This window comes from Xenopus laevis, chromosome 8L (genome assembly GCF_017654675.1).
Source record: "Xenopus laevis strain J_2021 chromosome 8L, Xenopus_laevis_v10.1, whole genome shotgun sequence".
Lineage (NCBI taxonomy): Eukaryota > Metazoa > Chordata > Amphibia > Anura > Pipidae > Xenopus > Xenopus laevis.
The window spans coordinates 99,413,592-99,437,671 of NC_054385.1; the positions used below are offsets into that span (position 1 = coordinate 99,413,592).

At 39.6% G+C, this 24,080-nt stretch overlaps 1 protein-coding gene across 7 annotated transcripts in view; it reads left to right on the plus strand.

Moving 5' to 3' along the window:
• Positions 1-24,080, plus strand: part of slc8a3.L (solute carrier family 8 (sodium/calcium exchanger), member 3 L homeolog) — a 172,101-nt gene that overhangs the window by 108,694 nt on the left and 39,327 nt on the right. For 2 of the 7 annotated variants that reach the window (XM_018231102.2, XM_018231104.2), the window contains exon 3: positions 21,862-21,968. The exons of 4 other annotated variants lie outside the window; for them this stretch is intronic. In XM_018231102.2, the coding sequence (XP_018086591.1) occupies positions 21,862-21,968 (107 nt within the window). Of the gene's footprint in view, positions 1-21,861; positions 21,969-24,080 lie in introns of those variants that run through there. One more of the 7 variants, XM_041573299.1, reaches the window with a different exon arrangement.

Consider the following 24,080-nt stretch of genomic DNA (forward strand, 5'->3'; position numbering starts at 1 on the left):
TAGGTCTCTATTAAAAGATACTGAGTAAAACAGCTCATGTGTAAAACCCTGCTTCATGTAAATGAACCATTATCATAATAATATACTTTTTTAGTAGTATGTGCCATTGGGTAATCATAAATAGAAAATTGCCATTTTAAAAAAATAAGGGCCGCCCCCTGAGATCGTACGATTCACTGTGCACACATACAAACCACATGTAAGGTCACATGAGCCAATTAACAGACAGAGTTCTGCCTTTTGCTTCCTCACTTCTTCCTGTTACAGTTAGTGTTGTAGTATTTCTGGTCAGGTGATCTCTGAGGCAGCACAGATAGAGTCACGAAATGGTGGTTCAAGGCAAGAGATGTAAAAGGGCAAGATTTATGTAAATATATATTCCAGTTTGGTAAGATTCTTTAATATGTCATTCAATTTGATATAAACTATCTGTTGCTTAAGTATTCATTTTGGGGGTATAGTTTTCCTTTATATGCCTTTTCATTCTTCAAAGACTAGCCTGTCTTCATTAATTCAGATAAGTTCTCAGAATCCTTGGAGTCTGCTAACAATTTGTAATGAAAGGTGACCAGATGGGCTAATTTGCACGTATTTTGGCCTGTTTTGCAGTTTGGAGCTATTCACATGCATTAAGTAGCTCTTACACAAGTATACAGGCCGGGACTTATGGCAAATCCCTGAGGGTGGAAAAAGTCTGAATCAGAAAATCCGGCCTGTCGAGGTTGCATATAAGTCAATGGGAGAAGTCCCAATGATTTTTTTCATGTGCGCTGGGTTTCATGCAATACCCTGAAGTTTTTGGTGTTTTCAGTCCGAATCTGAAAAAAATGTGAAATCCGAGCTGATTTGGAGTTTTTTTTCAGAAAATATTGAGACAAATTCTACTTTGATAAATAACCCCCCTAGAAGACGCACCTTCCCACTGGGCTTCCTCCCGTCTGGAAACATGCCCAATTTCCAGCAGACGTGCACATCTCTTGTTTTTGTCCGAGATGAGACACCATTGGGTCTCCAGTGGGCGCAAAGAGGGTTCAGGCCTGGATGCTATTACCCTAGCAACCATGCATTGATTTGAATAAGAGTCTGGAACATTATTAGGAGAGGACCTGAATAGAAATATAAGTAATAAAATGTACCAATAACAATACATTTGTAGCCTTACAGAGCATTTGTTTTTTAAGGTGGGGTCAGTGATCCCAATCTGAAAGTTGGAAAGAGTCAGAGAAAGGCAAATAATCCAAAAGCTATACAAAATAAAAAAATGAAGGGCAATTAAAAAATTGCTTAGAAATATTCTATAACACGTAAAGTTAATGTAAAGAGGAACTACCCCTTTAAAGGTTATGGAGAACCCAAGTAGCTGCTGGTTGGTTCCGTTGATGCCACGTTAGTCATTGGGATAAGGTGATAAGCATGACCAAAGGATAACCATACAGATTATTAGGTTATGGAGAATATTACGTTTGCTTATTGCTTTCTTTTAATATTAAGGTTTAACAGTGAGCATCTGGTACAAATACAAAGGCTGTCAATGACACTGGCAGTTGTAGTTCAGAAGGAGGCCTAAAAGCAAAGGGTGTTTATATACTGTATTAATTGCAAAAACTTGGATAAAGGAAGAAAACATGAGTATTATTTTGGAATTTAATATTTGCACAAGCTTTTTGCATGGAGTCTGTATATGCTTTTTTCATTCTTCCATCAGCCTGGGCTCATTTTTCTGTAACTAAGGCTCTGCTAGGAGATCAGAATGACTGCTGATGTTGCAAGTCATCCAGTATGTGAAGGTCAATTTTATAATACCCTTACTGCTGCTCATTAACGTTTGATTAGCTGAGTTATTGTGTCACTGTCATACGTGCCAAATATTGAAAATATATCAGGGGCATTCCTTTGTAGCTGCTCTTAGGTGGAGGTGAATGTGCTAGGATGCCACGCATGAAAGAAGAACTGTCAGAAAGATTTTTGAGGACACTTTGTTATGCACTTTGCCTCTTTTGAAGTACAGAAAATGTTCACCTTCATGAGCTCTAGTGTGACGAGTAGCGAGGAGACCTCTATTCCTTGCCATCTTTCACACAATAGCAAGGAGGACAACATCAAGGTGGTAATGAACAAGATGTCAAATTGTATTATAATAGTAGATGGTGACATGTGCAAGGGAGCGCGCGACAAGACTGACGAAGTGATACGGATGGGGCCTTTCTATTTTTACCACCTGCAGACTATGGCACATTGAGAGGTTTTTATTTTAAGGATGAGGAATAATGTTTTCTGATGCATAACATATTGTAAGGGAACAGCGGGTTATCTTTAGCTAAGGATTTTTCAGCAACAAGAAGAAAGGTTCCTGTGATGCTTCTAACTAATCTACAGCCAATGTGTGTTTTTGTGTGTGTGTGTATATATATATATATATATATATATATATATATATAGACTCAGATACTACCTGGGTGCCAGCACTGGTTAATTGCAATAGAAGGAAAGCTTGCGGCACCCACAGGGTTTATGTTACAAAAAACAAAAAAGGTTTATTTAGCCTCAACGTTTCCATCCCCCACAGGGATCTTCGTCAGGAGCAGTATACAGACAAACAAACAGACCCCACCCCCTTCACCCTACTGGTAATAAAGGCATAAAATGGCGCCTAAACTTGTTGCTAGGCAACCATAGTAACGTCCATATCAGATCGTGGACTATTTTTAGAATTGCAATAAAGGTATATGGAGATTGATACTAGCATGTAGGAGAAACAAAGAAGGACAGAAAACGTTAAAGAGTTAAAGAACATTAGAGTAATGATCAGCAGAGCACCATCCCAGTAGTAAATCCACTCCCCGACTCCTCCAGTAGCTGACAGGAGATAATATAGACAGGTTTCCCGACCTATCGCAGTACATTGGTGGGTGTGTCCAGAGGAGCACCGGATCCCCATAGCCCTGTGTATCAAAACCTAAGGCTGTCATGCAAAGTGCGCCCTTCCATATCAGGAACCACCATCTAAGTCGCTATCACAGCGATCCATAGCAACGCACATATTGTATTATTTTAGTAGGAAACAACCAGCAGCTTTGTCCATGGTGCGCCCATTTTTGTAAGGAGCCACAGTTTGTGTACTCATAGTCTGGCCATGGTGCCAGAGTTAAATCGAAGTACAAACTGTGTGCCCCACATAATCATAGTTTCTAAGCCACCGGGAGAATGTCTATCGCAAGAGACTTAATCGCACAGGGGGATCGAAACTTTGAGGCTAAATAAACCTTTTTGTTTTTTGCAAAATAAACCCTGTGAGTGCCGCAAGCTTTCTTTCTATATATATATTGAGAGTGTGGCTTTAATTAATGCCACAGCAAAAAGACAACATGCACTGCACCATATGGAATGAGTCATTGCATAGGACTGCAAATAAAACAGGTTTATGCTGTCTGATGCACACTGAATGGAAATATGAGCCTGTAATGAGCAAGAGTGGAATAGCCAAGTTTAGAGCAAAGTTTTATTTTATTTCTATTTCATTGCTATTCATTCTGTGCTGCTAGAATCTGAATGGGAGTGGATATTGGGAAATGTTGTTCCAGAAGAGCTGAGGGGGCACATGAGTGAAGAGAGTCTGCCAAGGGTCCTGACATACGTAATTTCGATTTGTTTCCAAACAGACTCCCTTCCCAGTGGTATTGGGGTTAAGGGGATCTACCGGTACATGATTTTTTGCTGTGGGACCCAGTTACACAAGTGGCTGGATATACCTCTTTAGAAGTGTATACCTTTAGAGGTAATTATGGGTAGAGACATGGTTTAGTGTGATCCTTCTAGCCTAGGAAGACAGTAAGATATGTTGATATCTGTGTTCTTTAGGAATATTCTGTACAGCTGGCCATACACAGGCAGATTCAAGCCCTTTAGACTAAGTCAGCAGCTTATATGTATGGGGCCCTCTGACGGGGCTACCCGAATGATATTTGGCCAAAAGATGGGCAGGTTTGATTTTTACATCAGATAAAGGACCACATTTACTGAATGATGCAGTCCCAGCAGCCTGTATTTCAGTTATTGTAATCCAATCGTTTCATCCTAGGGCCAAACAATTGAATTAGCCTGATATTGGCGACCTTTGGTGGGCATGGGGGAAAGGTCAGAGACCATATGTATAATTATATTATCTGTTTTTCAGCATATTATTAGAAACTGCCTCTATTGTATCTTCCTGTTCTATATCTTACACACAAAGTGGACAGTAAAAAGGAAGTGCAAAGGTAAATTAATAGAAATTAATATTTATGCACAGCTTGATAAATATTCCTGCAAGCATTTCAGCAGAAAGCAATTTGCCTCGGCACATATTAACTTCTTTAACAGGCAATTTCTTTCCTATTTGGGGTTAATATCTGTCTGGCTGAAGTGTTTTTGAATTCCCCTGGTACATTAGCTATTTATTGAGCAGATTACCCTTTCAGAGACATGGTCTTTGGAAGCTCCTGTCAGATCCTTATTACTCGTCTCTGGTACCAGTTGCACATATCAAGGTCCCTTAGTTGTTAAAAGCTCGCTAACATGAAAAAGTGTATATGCTTAATTGGGACAAGAACCGCAGAATGCTCGCGCCACTCATAGTTTTTGTTGTACTGTAGGATTAGATTGACGGGGTGGTTTTGTGATGAGTTTTATAAGGCTGTTGAAAGCAACGTAGAACAATGGCAGCAGTTGGCAAATAGAACAAGCTTCAGCTTCCTTAAAAGCCTAGAACCATACCTCCAACAAAGACTGAATTTTTTTGTATGTTTTAGACCATGCCCAATCTTTCCAGATCACAGCCTGTTTTGCCCCAATCATATAACCAGCACCCTTTCCCATTTGCAGGGAATAGGGACAAACAAAAGCTTCAGTATTGGACAAAGCCTTGTTACACATAGTAGAGCACTCTTAGCTTGAACTCTACACTGTGCCTTGTGATACCTGCTAAAAACACTCTGTACCTGTACTAGAATACCTGTATTTATCCATATTGATGCTAGCGAGGGATTTACTAAAGGACTGTCGATTGGGGGTAGAATCTATCCTGTTCCTACAGTGGACATGTTTTTTTTTGTTTACCAGGAGCCCCTGTTGCTGCCTGGATCACCTGGAGTGTCCCGTGAACTGGAACCCATTCTTGCCTGTGCACTATATATGAACTCTGCTCACTTGACAAGTTTTCAGATCTCTGGAAGGAACAATTCAGATTGCATTATTTCTATATGTGCTGTGGGGAGGGGGGATAATGTACTTTGCAACAGGGCAGCCATCAGAAATATTCTGGCCCATTTGACCCCCAGCCTGGTGACAGACCTGCTTTGTAATTGTGAATTTGCTTTAGTAGTACAAATAGTTTTCATGGCATAGTCAGGTCCCTGTCTCTTCCCATTTCTCTACACAAGTGTTGCATTGGCTTCTGGCGAGGAATCCGTCTGAAATGTTTTTTCCCAACCAGTGCAAGCTCTGCAGCAAAACTACCTATGTCTTCTTTTTCATCCTTTCCCCAATTTTATTAATGTTTTGAATGATAAAACAATGCATAATAGTGCCACTACCTCTGTAATAGCAATCAGATACTGTGTTGAAGCAGCTGACATTCTTGCACACTCTTGCACTCTTAGCGCCGGTGGCATAACTAGATATAAACATATTTTAAAGTTGAGCATCAATCTGGCTTAGGTTTATGAAGAAGTTTAATAGGCTCCACAGAAGAATTGATGTAGTGCTCCTCAAAACCTTACACAGATGACCTGCATGGTCAACCTTACTGGAAAAAAGTCAGGGATCCACTGGCCTCTCTACAGTCTATACCCAAATATTGTCTACAGTAAGAGAAATATTATAGTAGTGTGCCATTGAATACTTGGGGGATTACCATTTGCCAAAATTAGCTGTGACTACTGACCTGGAGGTTCCGCTGGGAGAGTGTAGGGTGACTGTTTATGGCTAGGAAAGCTATTAATAGGCATCTTCCTCCTGGGAAAACATGAGTCCTGCCATTCTCCATAGCATTTATTTTAAATGTTGTATTAATACCCATTTGATTGTCTCAAGGGACACATAACAAGATCAGTTACCCCTTTCTGAAAGCATATTGTACATAGTGCACATAATCCTGACAAGACTGTAATAGATTTCAATAGTAGAGCTGAAAGTATAAGAAAAGCTAGATGATGCTGAGTAAACCTAACCTGTGAGTTTATAAAATATCTGAAGGACACAATAACAAAACTAAGAAAGGGGATTGTAATTATTGTCTTTACTTTGCCTTGTTTGTCTATTTACTATAACGGCTCATCTTCTAGTCTAGTTTTTTTAGGCTGTCTGGTCATAATTGTTATGTATCGCCACTATATACCTCCTGCAGTATTTCAATGAGCCAGCAAGAGCTAGCAAGAGAATGTAGCCAAACAGATTGGGAGAGCTAGTCTGATGCCAATGGTGGCGTGGTCATCTGAATGAAATGTTGATGATAATGGAAGTGTCCTGGCTGAACACTAACTAACACCATAAATCTGCCCATAGCCTGTACAGACAATACCTTTAATCACTCATAGGTACTGTGCTCTATGCAGAGAGTATATTCACCCTTCTACCAAATTTTGAAAAGCAGGTGTTGTATATGGAGCCATTTTTTTTGTCAATGAAGCAGTGGCAAGATTCGGCTTGGTAAAATAGATTTAGTAGGTTGGGGCTGACAGCAAAGACATCAATAATACAACACAGACAGAACTTTTTTTTCATAATACAGTGGAGCTTAGGAAGCAGCAGGGATTGCCCTGATATTTATGCCTGACATGGCATTGCCCTGCTGATGCCTCTTATTGGGCAAACATACATTCCCTTCCTTCTGTCTCCTTCTTTCTTTATTCCCTTATGTTCCACATGTAACTTTCTGTCCCATTTGTTCCTCTATTACCTCTCTAGGCTGTTGACCCATTTAGAATATGGGACTTGGCTTATAATATGTAGATTGCTATTTCCTAGTTACTCCAAGCTGCATACATTTCCTTTATAATTATGCTATGAATATGGGCCCACTTGCATGTTTGCCATTATGGGATTAAGGTCACAAAGAAATCCCCAAGGAGTCCATGGCTTTATGTATCCTCCTCTGTGTATGCGTGTATGTGTGTGTGCGGGGAAGCATTTCATCCCTTGTCTGTGATTACTAATTACTAATTTTTGCCTAAAGGACTTGGAAATACGCTGCAGTTTCACTTGTTCTGAAAGTGATTTTGAGAAACGTATTGTAAAGAATATTAGGCTTCAAAGGGGTGTGGGTGATGAAAAATATATTTATATTATTATCACAATGTTTATATTGAATCTGTATTTCTTTATCAAATGCAGGGGGATATATATTTTTATAAATACCTTTTTTTTTTTAATAAAATCCTCCGTTAAGAGTAGTGATGTGTTGCCAACATGACCATTTTAACTACTAAATGTGGAAACGTGCTACTCTGTGACAAGGAACGTAAGAGATTGTTTATACAGGAATACTAACAGTGTCTGACTGTGACAACAGGGGCCCATCCAAAAACCTTAGACCAGGGGCCCACTCTCAGTACTATTATTCTTCCTCTCCTCACTCAACCTCTGTTCTCCTAGTACTTTTCTTTGCATACTATAATCTATTATTCCATCTATTTAGACTTTGATTTGTTCTAATAAAAATATGGAATGGCCATGAAATAGGCCAAATGTTTAGAAGCATGAGGGCCCACTGTAACTTGGCCCACCGGGAGTTTTCCTGGTATTCCGGAGGGCCAGTCCGACACTAAATACTGACATACAATCAATTATAGAACAAGTAGTTCCTGGGTCTGGATGAAGCCCGTGCACCTGGGCCCCCTGGATACAATTTTTATACTGGATTTGCGTCGGCATGATCTTCCAGCAGGCCCCAAGGAGGTCTGGGCCTGGGTGCAGTCACACCTGCCCGCACCCCTAGTAGTGCCACCTCTGCATACAATGAACAACCAATACAAGAGGTAAAGAGGGCCTGTGCACAAAAGAGCATATAATCTAAAAATTAAACCATTGTTGTAAAAGCCATTTTCCTGTTGGTATAGGGATATCCAAGGTAGTAAATAAGCACTCACCTTGGAATTTGACCATAAGTGGTCATCAGTCCAGCCACCTCCTTCACTACTATAAACACTCCCTAGGCTTATCCATAGATTGGGAACCAAAAAAAAAAGCTTTTGTCATCAGTTGGAAGCTGTTCAGGGCAGGGACATCATCCTAACTGTGTACTGAATCTCCTAGAGCCAAAGTATAATAACTCTACCTGTGTTTGTGTTACCCCCATTGTAAAGCACTGGGTACATTTGTGGTGGCTATAATACAAATTATGTATAAAACAGAAATCTTGTGAGTAAGCGTGTGCCTTGCTGGCTGTAAAATTGCTATGCATCTGAGCAACTGTTTCTAGAATAAAAAACAGATTTTCTTTTTAACTGGAGTAGGCACATTGTATCTATTCTAATGAAAGCAGCATGCACGTGCGCCCAGAAATGAATAGTCTTATCTAATTATGCACTGTACAGTGAGAACTGATGGTTATAATTATTGGTCAGATTTGAAATAACCAGTAATTATTTCATCAGTAGAATTATTTGGGCAAGGAACAAAACGTGGCGCTGGGCACATGGAGCCATTTGATAAAAGCTGACTTCCTACTGCCCCCTGCTGCTCATCTGCTATATCTGTTGTTTTTCCCCCATACTTTGTGATCTCTGACTGTTCTTTGCATTCAGTACGTGTACAGAGCAAATGTACTGCCTTCTGCTTGTATGAAGGAGTCACTTCTCCTCTGGCCTTCTGGGATCTGCCACATTGTAAAACTACAAAGCCTTATACTTTATTAGAATGTAATGTTGATGGTACAGTGAGAGGAGAAAACAGAAAAAGGAAATACAGTTTATAACATGGGGGGGTCTAAATTGGTTAGATTCTGTTTAAAGGGGTTGTTCACCTTTAAAACACTTTTTCAATTGAGATTGTTCTCCAGAAATAAAGACTTTTTTCCAATTGCATTCCAGTTTTTATTGTTTACAGTTTTTCCAAAATCTAAGTTAATATTTAAGGTTTCTGTCTCTGGTGTTTGAGTCTGGCAGCTCAGTAATTCAGGCGCATTTTCTGAGCTGTTGCCATTTTGCAACATTTAGTTGCATTTCTCAGCAGCATCTCTGGAGTATTAGGGTGGTGGCACACGAGGAGATTAATCGCCAAGCAAAAATCTTCACTACTCATCTCCACGAAATGCCTTCCACCGGTAAGAATGTGCCTCACGAGGAAACTTTGGGCGATTTCAGAAAATCTAAACACCATGTATGCCATCCAGCTAGCGTTTCGCATTCTAGCAGACGAGAAGGCATTTTGGGAAGATTAGTCGCCCACAGTATCGAAGATCTATTGCTTGGCGACTAATTTCTCAGTGTGCCACCACCCTTAGCAACTATCGTATCATTCCTAACAGCTGCATTTAATGAAACTCAGGGATTCTGCTCAGCAGGGCCAAAAATAAAAAATATATCAACTAATGTATTATTTTAGAACAGTTTAGAGAGTCAGCGACCCCCCTCCCAGAGCAATATTAGAAAAATGGTCACATATAGAAAATAGAAAGTAATTTGAAAAAAAAAGTAAAAAAAGTCTTTATTTCTGGTGAACTATCTGATACCAACTGAACTGTTGGAAGGTGACCACCCCCTTTAACAACAAATGTCCCTTCCTCTTTATTTTGCTTATTGCATAGTCCATGGAATGCGTTCTTGCTTTTCAGTACAATAAATTAAATTATATAAATGATTTTTCATCATCTCATCTCTCCCTGTTGTGCCTGTATAAATATTTAAATGTGGAGTCTAAATATTGCATTGACCATTTGCTGCTTGTTAAAAACTGCTCAGCAAATGGCTTCAGCAGTCTTGGCACATCCAATGCAACTGGCCTGCACGTGTAGTAAGAGTAAAACTGGCCGTACACAAGAGGGTCTGATCCTTGCCCTGCCCAATATACAGTGTATCTGTCTAATTTGTGCCCAAGCGTGAGGCAATAAACTGCCGACTATAGAATTAATTATAGAATCTTTTTTTAATATATTCTATAGACTATGTGATATTCAATTTGTAATTGGCTTTAATTTTGATTTTTTTTTAAATTCATTGCTTTTTGGTCAGCAGCTCTCCAGTTCAGAATCTCAGCAGCTATCTCATTGCTAGGGTCCAGTTAACCTTAGCAACTAGGCAGTGGTTTGAATGATACTCTGAATGATGAATATGAGAGACTTAAAGGAGAAGGAAAGGTTAAAACTAAGTAAGCCTTATCAGAAAGGTCCATCTAAATATACCAGTAAACCCCCAAAGTGGTGCTGCTCTGAGTCCCCTGTCAAAAGAAATACAGCATTTCTTTCCTTCTATTGTGTACTCATGGGCTTCTGTATCAGACTTCCTGCCTTCAGCTTAAACCTCATTGCCCTGGGCAAGAGCATGCTCAGTTTGCTCCTCTCCCCCCTCCCTCCCTTCTCTACTGTAATCTGAGCCCAGAGCAGGGAGAGACTCAGGCAGGAAGTGATGTCACACCATGTTAATACTGCAGCTCCTATCCTCAACAAACAGAGAGTTTCTAGAGCTTTTTACTCAGGTATGGTAAAACATTCTACAGAATAAATATAGCATTCTAGCTTGCACTATTGCAGCTAATCTATTGGCAATAAAATGCTTCAGTAGCTTTCCTTCTCCTTTAAATAGAAAGATATAGCTATAGAAAGACATTGTAGTCTCACAACACATGTACCCCTCCCTATGTTTTGCATTTACATGAGAGTTAAAAATAATTCATATATTCATATAAGAGATACAATAGCTAGTGATTTGTTGCACCAAAACATTTGGTTCATGGATTGAATAACTGCTGAGATAGCTGAGATTTTACGCAAACTTTTCAAAACATTTGCTTCCCATATGTATCAAAACTCAAGCATCGAAATTTCTCTCATCCCCCAGTAAAAGCTTCAGAATACATTTGCAAGATATGACTTCTTGCTAAATGCATAATAGAAGATAAAATACAATATGAAGTCTTTACTATATTATAGCTCAAGGTAAAAAGAAATATATGTATTTAAATGAATGTTGGCAAGCTGAAGCAATTTTTGGACCCCCTTCCCTATATTACCCTATACACTGTACTCACTATGGAACTATAGCTGGGGAATCCCTTTCTGGAGTTCTGATTGGGAGGAGCAGCTTACTGGGCACAACTGTCCAATCAAGTACCATGAGACCTTGCATGCCACTGATTTGCTGCCTCAGGAGACAGAGCTCATCTCATTATTTGAAAAAGGAGCATAAGGTTAAATACTAGCTTCTTTGGACAGGCAGATATCTCAGACTACACAATGTACAACAGCTTGTTTATGAATGCTTGTCAGTCCAACACCTACATGCACAGAGACATGAATTCCAGCATTGATGTAGATGAACTATAGTGAGCACAATTCACTGCAGTATATTCTAGGTAGGAGAAAGAGAACATATGTTTTTAGCCCTTTGTATTCCACTGATTCTGAGATCTATGGAGCTGACATGGACTTAGAAATGGGCCAGCCTCATTTCAGGGTCTCAGGGTGACGTGTAACCCTTTGGGAAATATACAAGGCATAGCAATGCATGATGTTGCCCAGCCTAGAAGTGGTTTAATGTGTAGAATACATTTCTCCATAAATGTCCCTACACGCTGAATCGCTTACAGATAAACTTAGGGTAGAAAAGACATGTTTACAATAAATTTGCTTATATGCAGGGTTAGTTAGTAAAGGGGAATCTTTAAAATGATTGAGATTAGCACGGCTATAGTTGAAGCATTTAAGAAGACCTAAACTATTCTAAGGTACAGGCAACAGTACAAAGAGATAAAAGGTGATCAGTTTAGTGAGATAGGCTTGAGGGATGAAGGAATAGCAGCTGGAGGCAGAAGGGAATAAAATATGTGACGGAGACTAAAAACAGAAGAGATACATCTGAGGAGATGTGAGGGGGGAGGCGGAAGAGTGGCCATGGTCAATGGATCAGAGAAAATAAGGGTTGACATGTTCCTGTGACAGTGTATAAGCAACTGAGGGTCACTGAACAGTGAATAACAGGTATAGTCAGAGAGAACTCAAAGGGGTGCTTAGATTTGTTAAAAAGTATTTGACATGTTAGGGACCACTTTTAAGGGTCTTGCATAAGACACAGCAGACTCTCAGTGGAGATCTAGACTGATCTACACTGTCAGTATGTGTGCATGAAATAGATCATCTGCCAATGGATGAGTGCCCTTAAACAATTTCCTTTGGGGCCCAGTAACTGCAAACTACATCACTGCCACATTTCTGTGGTTTAAGTAGGAGCAAAGTCTGACTTTATGGGAATTGTAGTACAACAACTGCAGCTAGAAGGCAGGAGGTTGTATTCAACATTCTGAAGCAAAAACACATTGGGTTATGAAGAAGAAATGTAATTAATACCTTTTGTTGCTCTTAAAATATGATGGCAGGCACTAATTACTCTGAATGGACAGCTAACGTGAATGGCATATTTCATATTAAAATTCCAATTGTAAGGCACTAGCTAGAACTACAGAATTCCCAGTCCACCACTAAGCGTGCCTCCTCATATTTATTAATCCTGGCTTGTTCATTGTGTCACCTTTTCGAACCCTTGCAATCTGCCAGTATCTCATTATAAATAGTCTTACTAGTGCAGGCTCGGTCCCTTACATGTGTCCAGAATACCCTTTTAAAAATGAGAGTTGTTACCATGGGAACCTTTTGAAATTAGTAGTTTTATCAGTTTGGACTCCCCGCCTTTGTTACATATGTATTGTGAAAGAACATGCAGACTGCAGCCTCTAGGAGTATACGAAAAGACATTGTGCAGCCTGAGCTCATTTACTTTACTTCCCTCTTTAAAAACCAAAATCTATGTGCAGGCAGTGAAAGGCCAATCCTAAAACTCGAAGGGTAGACATATCCACATCTGTTTATGGGAATATTAACTGTAAAAATACTGCATGTAGATGTAAAAAACAAGTTTGCAGTCTCCAGCAATTAGGTATGAGGTGCTTTCTTATTAACATGGGGGGTGATATCACTCCAACTTGCAGTGTAGCAGTAAAGAGTGACTGAAGTCTATCAGAAGTCACATGACCTGAGGGTTCCTGGGAAACTGACAATATGTCTAGCCCCATGCCAAATTTCAAAATTAATTAATTATTATTATTATTAATTAATCTTTTTGCTCTTTTAAAAAACAGATTTCAGTGCAGAATTCTGCCAGAGCAGCACTATTAACTGATGCATTTTGAAAAAAAACATTGACAATTTACCTTAGAAACCAGACAGCCTCACTTTTTTTTGGCAGCTGGGGTCAGTGAACCTATTTAAAATTTGGAAAGAGGCAGAAGAAAAATAAAAATAAACAATGATAAATGTAAAAAATAAAGCCTAATGGAAAAGTTGTTATCAATAGGACTGTAAGGGTACCTGGTGGTCCAGTTGGGCGGCAGGATGCCCGCCACTACCCGTGCGGGGACACCTCCAGTCCTCTTCTTATGCTCACACGCGCTCTATTCCAGGTTGACATGCGCATCTATGAGCATGCATCCTTTTATTTGATGAACCACATCTGACATCATCGTGCTTGGCCGAAACCAACCTCGCTGCCCAACTTAGGTCTATTTATAATAGTTCCCTGGTGCGTTTCAAATCTGTTTTGTCTGCTCCTAACCTAGACTGTCTCTGACCTTCTCTAAATTGCTGCCTGTCCTGACCCTCACCATTTCTGATTCTGCACTGTGCTACTGACCCTTGCCTGTGACCTCTACTATGGCCCTGACTCCTGCTTTGTACTGCTCTGCCTGATTGGTATCGACCCAGCCTGTCCCTTGACCACACTCCTTGTTCTCCATTCTTCTTGCACATGTTTGGTTCCCTTGTCTGCCTAGAACTCTCTCCTTGGTCCATTCACTATAATACCTAGCATCATCTGAGTAGCAGAGGGTTCACCTGGAAGCAAAAGGCAGTGGTTATAGGCGGAAGGGGGTCCCGAGGCCAGGACCTTGGGGTTTGTTCTGGGTTTGGGATACCTTACATTACAAGGACATTCTATAACATACTAAAAGTTAACTTAATGCAGTCACTGATGGAAGCATATTTTTGATCCTATTAAATTTGTAACAACTGATATGTGGTATGATAACTGATATGACTGTTATGGCTAGTGATGGGGGAATTTATGCGTCAGGAGCAAATTTGCGCGATTCGCCGGAAAAATTAGCGAAATGGCCGCAAAAATATGATGGCGAAAATTCGCCGGCGTCAAAAACATTTTGGAAAAAAACGATTGCAGGCACCGGATAAACGGCCGCCGGCGCCGAATAAACGGGCAATTTTTTTGCGAATTTCGGCGCAAATTTGCCCATCACTAGTTATGGCATTTACTGTGACTTTGTATTACAGTAGAAACCTGATTTTATATTTGCCAGAGCACCACGTCAAAATCGTGTAAATACTGGTAACAAATAAAGTCTGTGTTTGCCTGCGTCCCCCCCCCCCTAAAAAAATCTGTCAATTCCGGGGAAAAAGTAAAATTCAGGGATGTCAAATTCAGGTTCTACTGCACTTTCCCTTTTATTCATGACTTGCTCTTATCGTAGAGCCTGAAAATCCAATCTGTTCAGGCAAGACGTTAACTAGACTTTTATTTTACTCCTCTTGACACCTGCGGTTTTGGAGCAGACAGTTTGCTGCGGGAATCTATTAGCGCTCAGACCCCACATGAAGAGGGATGGGATTTCAGTACTGCAGGGTTCACTGCATCTAATGTCCTTTCTTGTGATGCTTCAAGATTTTTATTCGTGCCCTTTGAAATATTCAGGACCCGGCATTTTAAAAAAAGTCCATAAATGCAATTTTAATTTGATGTCATGAAATAATCATTCAGGGCTTTACTGTAGATTAAAATAAAACACATTATACTTACCCAGGTTATTTGCCATTCACTAATGTCTAGAAGCTATTGAGAAAAGCATACATATACTGTAAATAAATGTAAATCTCAGTTTCTGAAGGAGATAAATAGCTTCCTGCATAGATTATGCCCTTTAATTTAAAGGTCTGTGATAATGCATTTGTCTTCATATAGAAGTTCTATACTGGTATATTCATTCCCCATTTGTATTTCTCTAGGCTAATAGGATTCCAGGTTACACTGTTCCATTATGCACCTCTGGGTCATCCAACTGCAATATTTTTTATTACGAGACCTGTTTTAATTCATTCTAATTTGTTCTTCCAACCACAAACCAGAAATTCTATGGTTATGGTTACGAGGTGGGTCATTTCTTGTGGTGTCTACTTACCGTGTCAAATGATTTCTGCTGCTCTGCAAAGATCCTCTGCAAAACAGCATTGGATGCAAAGATATTTGTCTTAACGTATGAGTGGGAGGTATATCCACTCTAAAAAACAAAAGTATTGACACGGATGTGGTAAGTGTAAGCCTAGAAAGTGCTACTTAACATTGAGGTTAAGTAGGAGTTTAATGTTCTATATAAAGAGGTGTCAGGCTTGAATTTACTCTATTTCTAAATGTATTTCTCTCTCAGCTAAGAAATCATTATTATGCATTAATAGTGTGAGGATTAATAGACAGGAAGCAAGAGACACAAGTATCAGTGATGTAATCCTCACAGTATGAGAAGGTTGTCCCATATGGAATCTGACCCATAGTGTCAGACTGGACTTCCTGAGGTTTACCAGAGAACCTGGGCATCCTAGGCCCTACCAGAGATCCACTCTCACAACAATTAGATGCAGACTGTGCCAAATAGTAGAGAGGTTATCTATGGTAGGGCCTCTGCACATACAGTTCTCCGGTAAACTGTTTAATTCTTAGAAACAGTAACAAAATTGGGTCCATGGTATAAGGTTTGAACATATCTGGGAAACTTCCAATAAATAAAGCAATAAAGTTGCTACACTCATTGCAGATTGCATTGGTATTATACAGTAAGTAAGCCTTCTACCTGAATTACCTCCCACCCTAGTGGTCACCCACTTTGGTTCCAGATACTCTACCCTGTGCGGGAGTGGAACCTGCAGTTGCCTGTGGCATGAATTGAGTTGTTGGCAGGGCTCTGATAGACAAGAATGGCTTGGATGATTTTTTGGACAGACATAATATCAAAGGCTATTGTGATACTAGACTCTATAGTTAGTATAGATATGGGTATATATCATTTATGTGAAAGTAGGGAGGGGTGTGTGTATGGATGCTGGGTTTTCATTTGGAGGGGTTCAACTTGATGGACTTTGTCTTTTTTCAACCCGATTTAACAATGTAACTAACTATGTCACTATGCTCATAAGATGGCATTTCATTTCTCTCCTATTTTATAAAAGTACAGTTTCTTTAACTCAGACATTTTATGACATTTCAGTTCTTTCTGTAAGAATGATTCCACTTTAAAGCTTTTACCTCTAAAGTCAACAAACAAACAGGAACCGAGTGCATCCCTTTATTCTATATATAGTGGATGATTTTCCAGTTGAGCCTAGCAACCGAGCTGTGACTCGCAGTAACCTGTTTTCTTTGGTTTTTCCCATTCCTCCCAGAGTGTCTGTGAGCTGCGTTTGATGTATGACTTTCTTCCCCTTGGTGACATGCTTTTGCCTAGTCTTGCTCCCTTTTAACGTCTGCTTGTGCACAGATCACTGCAGAGCCCGTGTCCCATCCTGCGGACTCAGATCAGAGCCGTTCCACAAGGAATAGCCCCATACGTATCATTTTCACAACTTGCATTCTACGCCCTCTCTTCCTCCGTTGCCTCCTTGCCATCACCATAGTAACACAGGATTTCCACGGAAAATAACTCTAAATATAGATTTCAAATCCCTGAGCTTTCGGCTAAAAGCCCAAAGCCACAGTAGATGGCTGGAAGGATTAGGCAGCAAATGCAGAAAACTGTAAACAGAGGGGAAATGGAAAAGGGCAGATTGTTATCTTGGAAGCTCCTGGTCATTTGCAATTGAATGCATTCACATGTACCTACCCCGCACTTACCCATAGCACTGTGACTCAGCCTTCTGTCCATCTCGCTTCAGATCTAAACAATGCAGCTCAACACTGCAATGAAATATTTGCTACCGCTTATATAGTTACTTAAAGGGATGTTAACCCAAAAATAAATAATATAGTGCCAAATAATAGAAAATATAATTCCAAGCAATATTAAAGTTATTTGAAATGTAATTGCATTTAATGTTTCCTTTTCTCCACTGCTGGTTCTGTCTCTTGAAACAATGTAGCAGAAGTCAGCTCTCTTCCAACCATGACCTTATTTCCAACAAATGCCAAGCTCAGTTGTCCAGACTCCAGAGGTCTATCAGCTGCTTCTTTGCAGTATTTCAGATATTTCTTTACAAATAACTTCAAGGCCATTGTATAAATTCAGAAGACAGAACAAAACCAGCACTGTCACCAGTACACAGAATTCTCTTAGGCTTGATAGGAACATTTAGCATTTCCAGTTTAATGTATTTTATTAGAAATAGAAATAAATAGAAACAGCACATTGCACTTAATCCCAACTAAGATATAATTAAGCCTCGGTTTTAATTAATCCTTATAGTAGACCAATAATGAAATTATCTGGAAAAGCCCAGGTCTCAAGCATTCTGGATAACAGGTCCCATACCTGTACTATCTTAGAGCTTCACAGAATAATTTTCAGCTTCAGGGCTGGATGTAGAGGTGGGCAGTAGGGGCATTATAGAAGGTAATCACGTGTACACCCAGGCCCTTCGGATTAGTTGTCATCTCTGGGCACATTTGTTCCTGGGCCGTAGCCAACCAATCACTTTTGTGCTTTCATTGATCTACCTGCTGCTGGCAAAAAAAGACCACTAATTGGTTGCTATTGGTTAATGCCCAGGTACAGAACGGCTGCTAGACATTCTGTAGTGGAATGATGCAACACTGCATTCTATCTATATCCTTTTGAATAAAGGTGTATTTTTCGGAACAAGCACCATTTAAAGTTTTTATTTATAACTTGCCAATGGGGGGGGGGGAGGATACACATTCTAAGGATTCTCAGTGCATTCTCTGGGCAGTAAGAGGTTACCTGTACCTGCATGAAGAGTAACTAAAGGCAGGGTTAATGTGCCAGAAAATAAGCCCTCTCATTGGAATTGCTTTATATGTGCAAAATGATCAGCAATTCTTCTCCTCTTGATTGCGACATAAAACTCAGGACATAGTATTACGCTCAATATTTGTCTGGGTTTAGTCAGCACATTCCCTGTCTAGGCTAGGACATTCTGTGCTACTTCATTAAATGGCCACTATAACTTCAGATTTAATTTTTTCCTATGACGTTTTTCTAGTGGAAATAATAAGACCATTATATATATTTTTAATTTTTCTTCCCCCTCCCCCAAGGTTCTAGGAAGGTATTACTGGATGTGCTATTGCAGTATCAGACATGGCTAAGTAACCATTGCTTCTGTCTAACCATTGGCATAGTCTAGCATAGGTATTCCCTTGGACTAAGCACAAGTCAGAAAGTAGTGATGTGCGGGTCGGGTAAAATCTGACCCACACCCGACTCTAACCCGCCCTCCCTCTGCCCACCCACGCCTGACTTCTGGGTTCCTTTTATAGACCCGCACTGGCCCCACCAATGACATCACAAAAGGGGCAGGGCAAGCGGGCACACGTCTATAAAAAAGGAAGTCGGAAGCCGTCAGTGAAAGGTGGCAGGTGGGGAGAGCAGGAAGAAAAGCTCAACCCAGACCTGCCCACCACCCGCAAATGGGGGTGCGAGGTTGGCCTGAACCCACCTGACCCATGGGTCCCACGGGTATCGGCCCGGCTCGCACATCACTATAAGCAAGAATAACCCCCCCCCCCTAAGTTTCCCAATAGCCTATATGGAGACATACTATCAAACGATGCCAGCATAGGTATCCCCCTGGACCTAGCACAGATATACAAGTAAATGTTAGCGTACGATGGTCCTTTTGGGCTGCAGTTAGGAAAGACTCAGGAAGGCTGGAGCTCCATGCAATTTGTTTCATAAGTCTATATATCAATGCTTTTCTAGCATTTACTCATTCTAAGATCAGCAAAAGCCTCAAACAAGCGTTTTCCCCATAAGCTTTCCTAATTATATGTTTTACAGTGCTACTATACAACTTCGTATGTAAAAATCCTAGATATCCTAACACACATTAGGCATATAATAATACAGTACAAATAAGGAAATTAAAGGGGATTTAAACCCAAAAACATTTATTGATGTTATTATTTTGAGTGATCCTCTGAGCACTTTTGTAATATACACTATTGTTCTACTATATTTTTAGTGGTTTCTGAGATTTTAGCAGTTTGAGTAAGTTTTAGATTGATAATAGCCAGTTCAACAGCTTTAGTTGAAGGTCTGAGTGCCAGTGAACCTAACTGTCTATTCATTTCTGAATTCCATGAACCAAAAGCCAAAAGCCTTATATTAGCAGGATAAAATGCAAATATCTTAGAAACCTTTAAACAGAATATAAATGTATATTTCAAATATGCTCTGTTTGTTTTCTTTGTTCTATAAAGAAAAGACTATTGCACCGGAATGCTAAATCAATCAAAAGCCACTCATAGCTAAAGGTAATGTTTCTTGTACCCTTGGTAATGAAATTACCTTATTTAGCAGAATAAAGCAGAGTACAACTGCTTTTTATTTATAATAGGAATTTGACATCTATCTGTGCACAGGCAAAATTGATTTCTAAGATGCATGGGCAATATTACCTTGGCAGCGACGGAAGCAGCCTCCAGCAGATTGCTTTTCTTCTGAGGATTAAGACCTTTCTCCTGATCATTATTTTTAGCGTTCTTCTCGTAGTCACTTGGTAATGACAGATGATTTCCAGCATCCAGTTGCTGCAACAGGGTTTGTGAATGGGAAGGAAATAACTTGATTAAAAGAGCATAGGCTAATATTTGGGGCATTTGACACTTAAATATATCACGTGTTCCCTTCCTATGGTATCTGTGCATGAGTTGTAATTGTAGTTAGGCCAATTCATTAGTGTCCAATCAAGGGCACATATGGAACCATTTTCTTATGTAATATGTGGTCTTATAAACCAGTTGAACTTTTTATAATCTAAAAGACATTGTTTGTATTTTGTGAGTTAATTCCCCATTTGAATGTCCAACCTTTGGTTATGCCCCCCTTTAGATCATAATAATGTTACAGAGATAGAAAAACATCTACATGTATGGGATCCGGAAACCCATTATTTAGAAAGCTCCAAATTACCGATTTCCTTTTTGTCTGTTGTAATAAAACAGTACTTTGTACTTGATTTCAACTAAGATATAATTAATCCTTATTGGAAGCAAAACAACCCTGTTGGATGTTTAAATTATTTTATAGTAGACTATGGAGATACAATTACAGAAAGAGCCCTTATCCAGAAAACCCAGGTCCAGAGCAACAGGACCCATATGTGTATTAGATATTTAGTAAGGACTTGTTTGGCGCTGATATCTCTTTTAGCGGCATTGACCCTTAGCATAGGGGCTGGTGGGTGACTTTATTGGAGCAGTTGGTAAAAATGAAAACAAAATCTCCAGGGTACAGGCCACATAAGCGAAGTTGAAGCACCCATTTATGAGCACTGTTGCAAATATTTCTTTATTGATGTTCAGGGGGTGATGGATGTGTTGCCACCTGGCTGTAATTGATTGGCCTGAATGGTAAAATGATGCTTGATTCTAAAGTTATTAAAAGAGAGAGTTAAAAGATAGCAAGGACCCTATGTTCTGGTAAGACAGCACCTTGATCCACAGCACAGACTACATTAGATGAGCTTTATTGGTGGTCCAAGTCAGACAAAACAAAATAGGAGAAAATAAATGTAATTATGTCTGTAAAGGGTATAAATATCTATATTCACAAACCAACCTTTACACACACATATATTCTATTAAACTTCTGACACTGAATACCGGATAATATTTAATTCCTTAGTCAACACCTTCACTAACGGACTCGGCACCTTATCTATCCCACGCATGCCTTGCAAATATATAGGTCATTGCATCTGGGAAACACAGCAATGTGTATTTAATCTCTTTTCATTTATAAATGGAGTACAGCTAAACCTCACCTCAGCCCCAGTGCTCTGCAGAGCCAAGCACTTCTGATTCAGAATAGCAAAAAAAAAAAAACATGCATATTATCTGCCCAAAAGCACAATACATAGTCATCTTAACATTTGTACAGACTACATTCATGCCTGTATTTCCTTAGATGTGTTAGATTTTCGTTTCTGTGTTCGGCTAGCTGAAATCTTGATCAAAGTGGGACTATTGGGCATACAGTATGTATCAAGGGGTGAAAAGACGTGTACTGATTCCCTTTTGCTATTAGCAATGGATTATAGTAATAACTATGGTTCCCTTTTTACAATGATCTACTTTTCAAGGCCGTTGAATGGATCGTTTGCTACTTCAACTCAGAGGTGTTAATGTTGAGGATTCCTCTGAATGCATGCTCTAAATCTACATACATTTTCTGCAATAATAATTAAATGCTTTTAGGCAAGTGACTCTTACATCTCTCACCTTAAGGCTGCATCTTTTCCTTCCTTTGTGCTGCTTTTTTTTATTCTCATCAACACACTGTGTACAGAGTAACCTGGGGGAGGAAGCCTTTCAACTCTTTCTTTTCCCTTCATTCTTTCCTTAGCTTTACCTTGTGACTCCTATATTGTTTTTCCATCCACAGCCAAACTATTCAGATCAAAATATTTGATGACGAGGAGTATGAGAAAAACAAGACTTTCTTCATTGAACTGAGGGAGCCCCACCTTGTGGACCTGAGTGTACAGAAAGGTGGAGTAGCTAATAACAGCCTTCGCTCGTAACTCTGCTACCTCTAACCTCTGTGCTTTCCTCCTCCGCTTCCTCCAAACTTTTTTAATGAATTACAATGAATTAACTAATTTAACTACTCTTTCTCCCCACCCTCTGTCATTAACAATGCTGTGTGCGCATATTTAATAGCATCAGACTTGTCATCTGCAGGCATGAGCAGCTGGCATTAGTTAGCCTCAGGATCATAAGGCTACTTATAAGGAGTGTTAGTAGTCATATATTTGCTTTATGGTATCAGGTGAAGAAAACGTTCTTAATGCATCTTCACACATGTTTAAAATAAATAACAACTACAATGTTATATTTTTCATTAAAGGGGGACATTTACCCAACCATATAACCTAATGTAAAAGTACTCTTTTGAGCACTTTTGCAACTTACATTCTATTTTTATTTCATGATAACAGTTTTGATACTGCTAATAACATGAAAGCATAAAAAGCCCCCATACTTTTTAGCCCAGGCAAAGGTCAGCTTATCTTACTTAAGCAGGAAGCAGCTCTTGATGCCTCCATGCTCACGTTTATCACTCAATGTACAGGAGAAAACTGAACAGGAAAGCATCAAGATGCTTTTTGCTTCAGGAAAATTATTTTCTGCCTGGACTGAACATAGGAGGCCTCAGGTTATGTAAAAACTTCTTATATCATGAAAAAAGGTAAATTGCTCAAGAAGATTGTTTTGAGCAATTTAACCTTAAAGTGTACATAGGATATATGCCCCCTTTAATGTCTGCTGAATACAACAGATGCTGCTGGAATGCCTCAGCCAGGGCAAACCATATGTCATGCCTCGACAGCATTGTCTATTTATGACCAATATGAGAGCTATTCGATGTCTGTAAAGAATGCCTCTCCGATATAATGCAATACAACAGTTACAAATTCCATTTACAAACAATACAAATGCAGTTATACAAAAGAATTGGCTGGCTTGCAGAGGCAGAACATTGCAGTTTGAGGCTCAAATGTATCCACCCATACTTTTTTGTCTAAAGAAAAATCAGTCAAATATGAATATTTAGAAATTGGGTATATTTTCATTCTGCAACAAAGTATATTAGAAGCAAGGTCTGCTTGTCACCTTTCCATGTTCAGACAAAATGGCCCTCTTCATTCACTACAGTCAGGAACAACGATTGGTGGATGGGGTTATAGTTCAAGTAAGCACTAAAGATCCTGGATTCAGTGCATCCCTAGTTTTTTATGTAAATTTCTCATAAATATGCCCCATTATCTGCTATTTTTACCCAGCTCAATCCGTTGTGCATCTGACTATAATTTGCTTTGCTAACTGCATAATTAGAAATAGAAGATTAATTTGATTCAGCTCACTTCCGCACCACACATGTGATATCATTTCAATGGAAAGCAGAGCTTTTCCCCTATGGAACTTAAAGGGATACTGTCATTTTTTCCCCAAAATGAATCAGTTAATAGTGCTGCTCCAGCAGAATTCTGCACTGAAATCCATTTCTCAAAAGAGCAAACAGATTTTTTAATATTCAATTTTGAAATCTGACATGGGGCTAGACATATTGTCAATTTCCCAGCTGCCCCAAGTCATGTGACTTGTGCTCTGATAAACTTCAATCACTCTTTACTGCTGCAATGCAAGTTGGAGTGATATCACCCCCCTCCCTTTCGCCCCCCAGCAACCAAACAAAAGAACAATGGGAAGGTCACCAGATAACAGCTCCCTAACACAAGATAACAGCTGCCTGGTAGATCTAAGAACAACACTCAATAGTAAAAACCCATGTCTCACACACATTTAGTTACATTGAGAAGGAAAAACAGCAGCCTGCCAGAAAGCATTTCTCTCCTAAAGTGCAGGCACAAGTCACATGATCAGGGGCAGCTGGGAGATTGACAAAATGTCTAGCCCCATGTTGTAAAAAAATCTGTTTGCTCTTTTGAGAAATGGATTTCAGTGCACAATTCTGCTGAAGTAGCACTATTAACTGATGCGTTTTGAAAAAAACATGTTTTCCGGTGACAAGATCCCTTTAATGTGTTTTAACGGCAGCCATGGAAGGTGCACTATGCATGCCAGGATAGCAGGAGATAA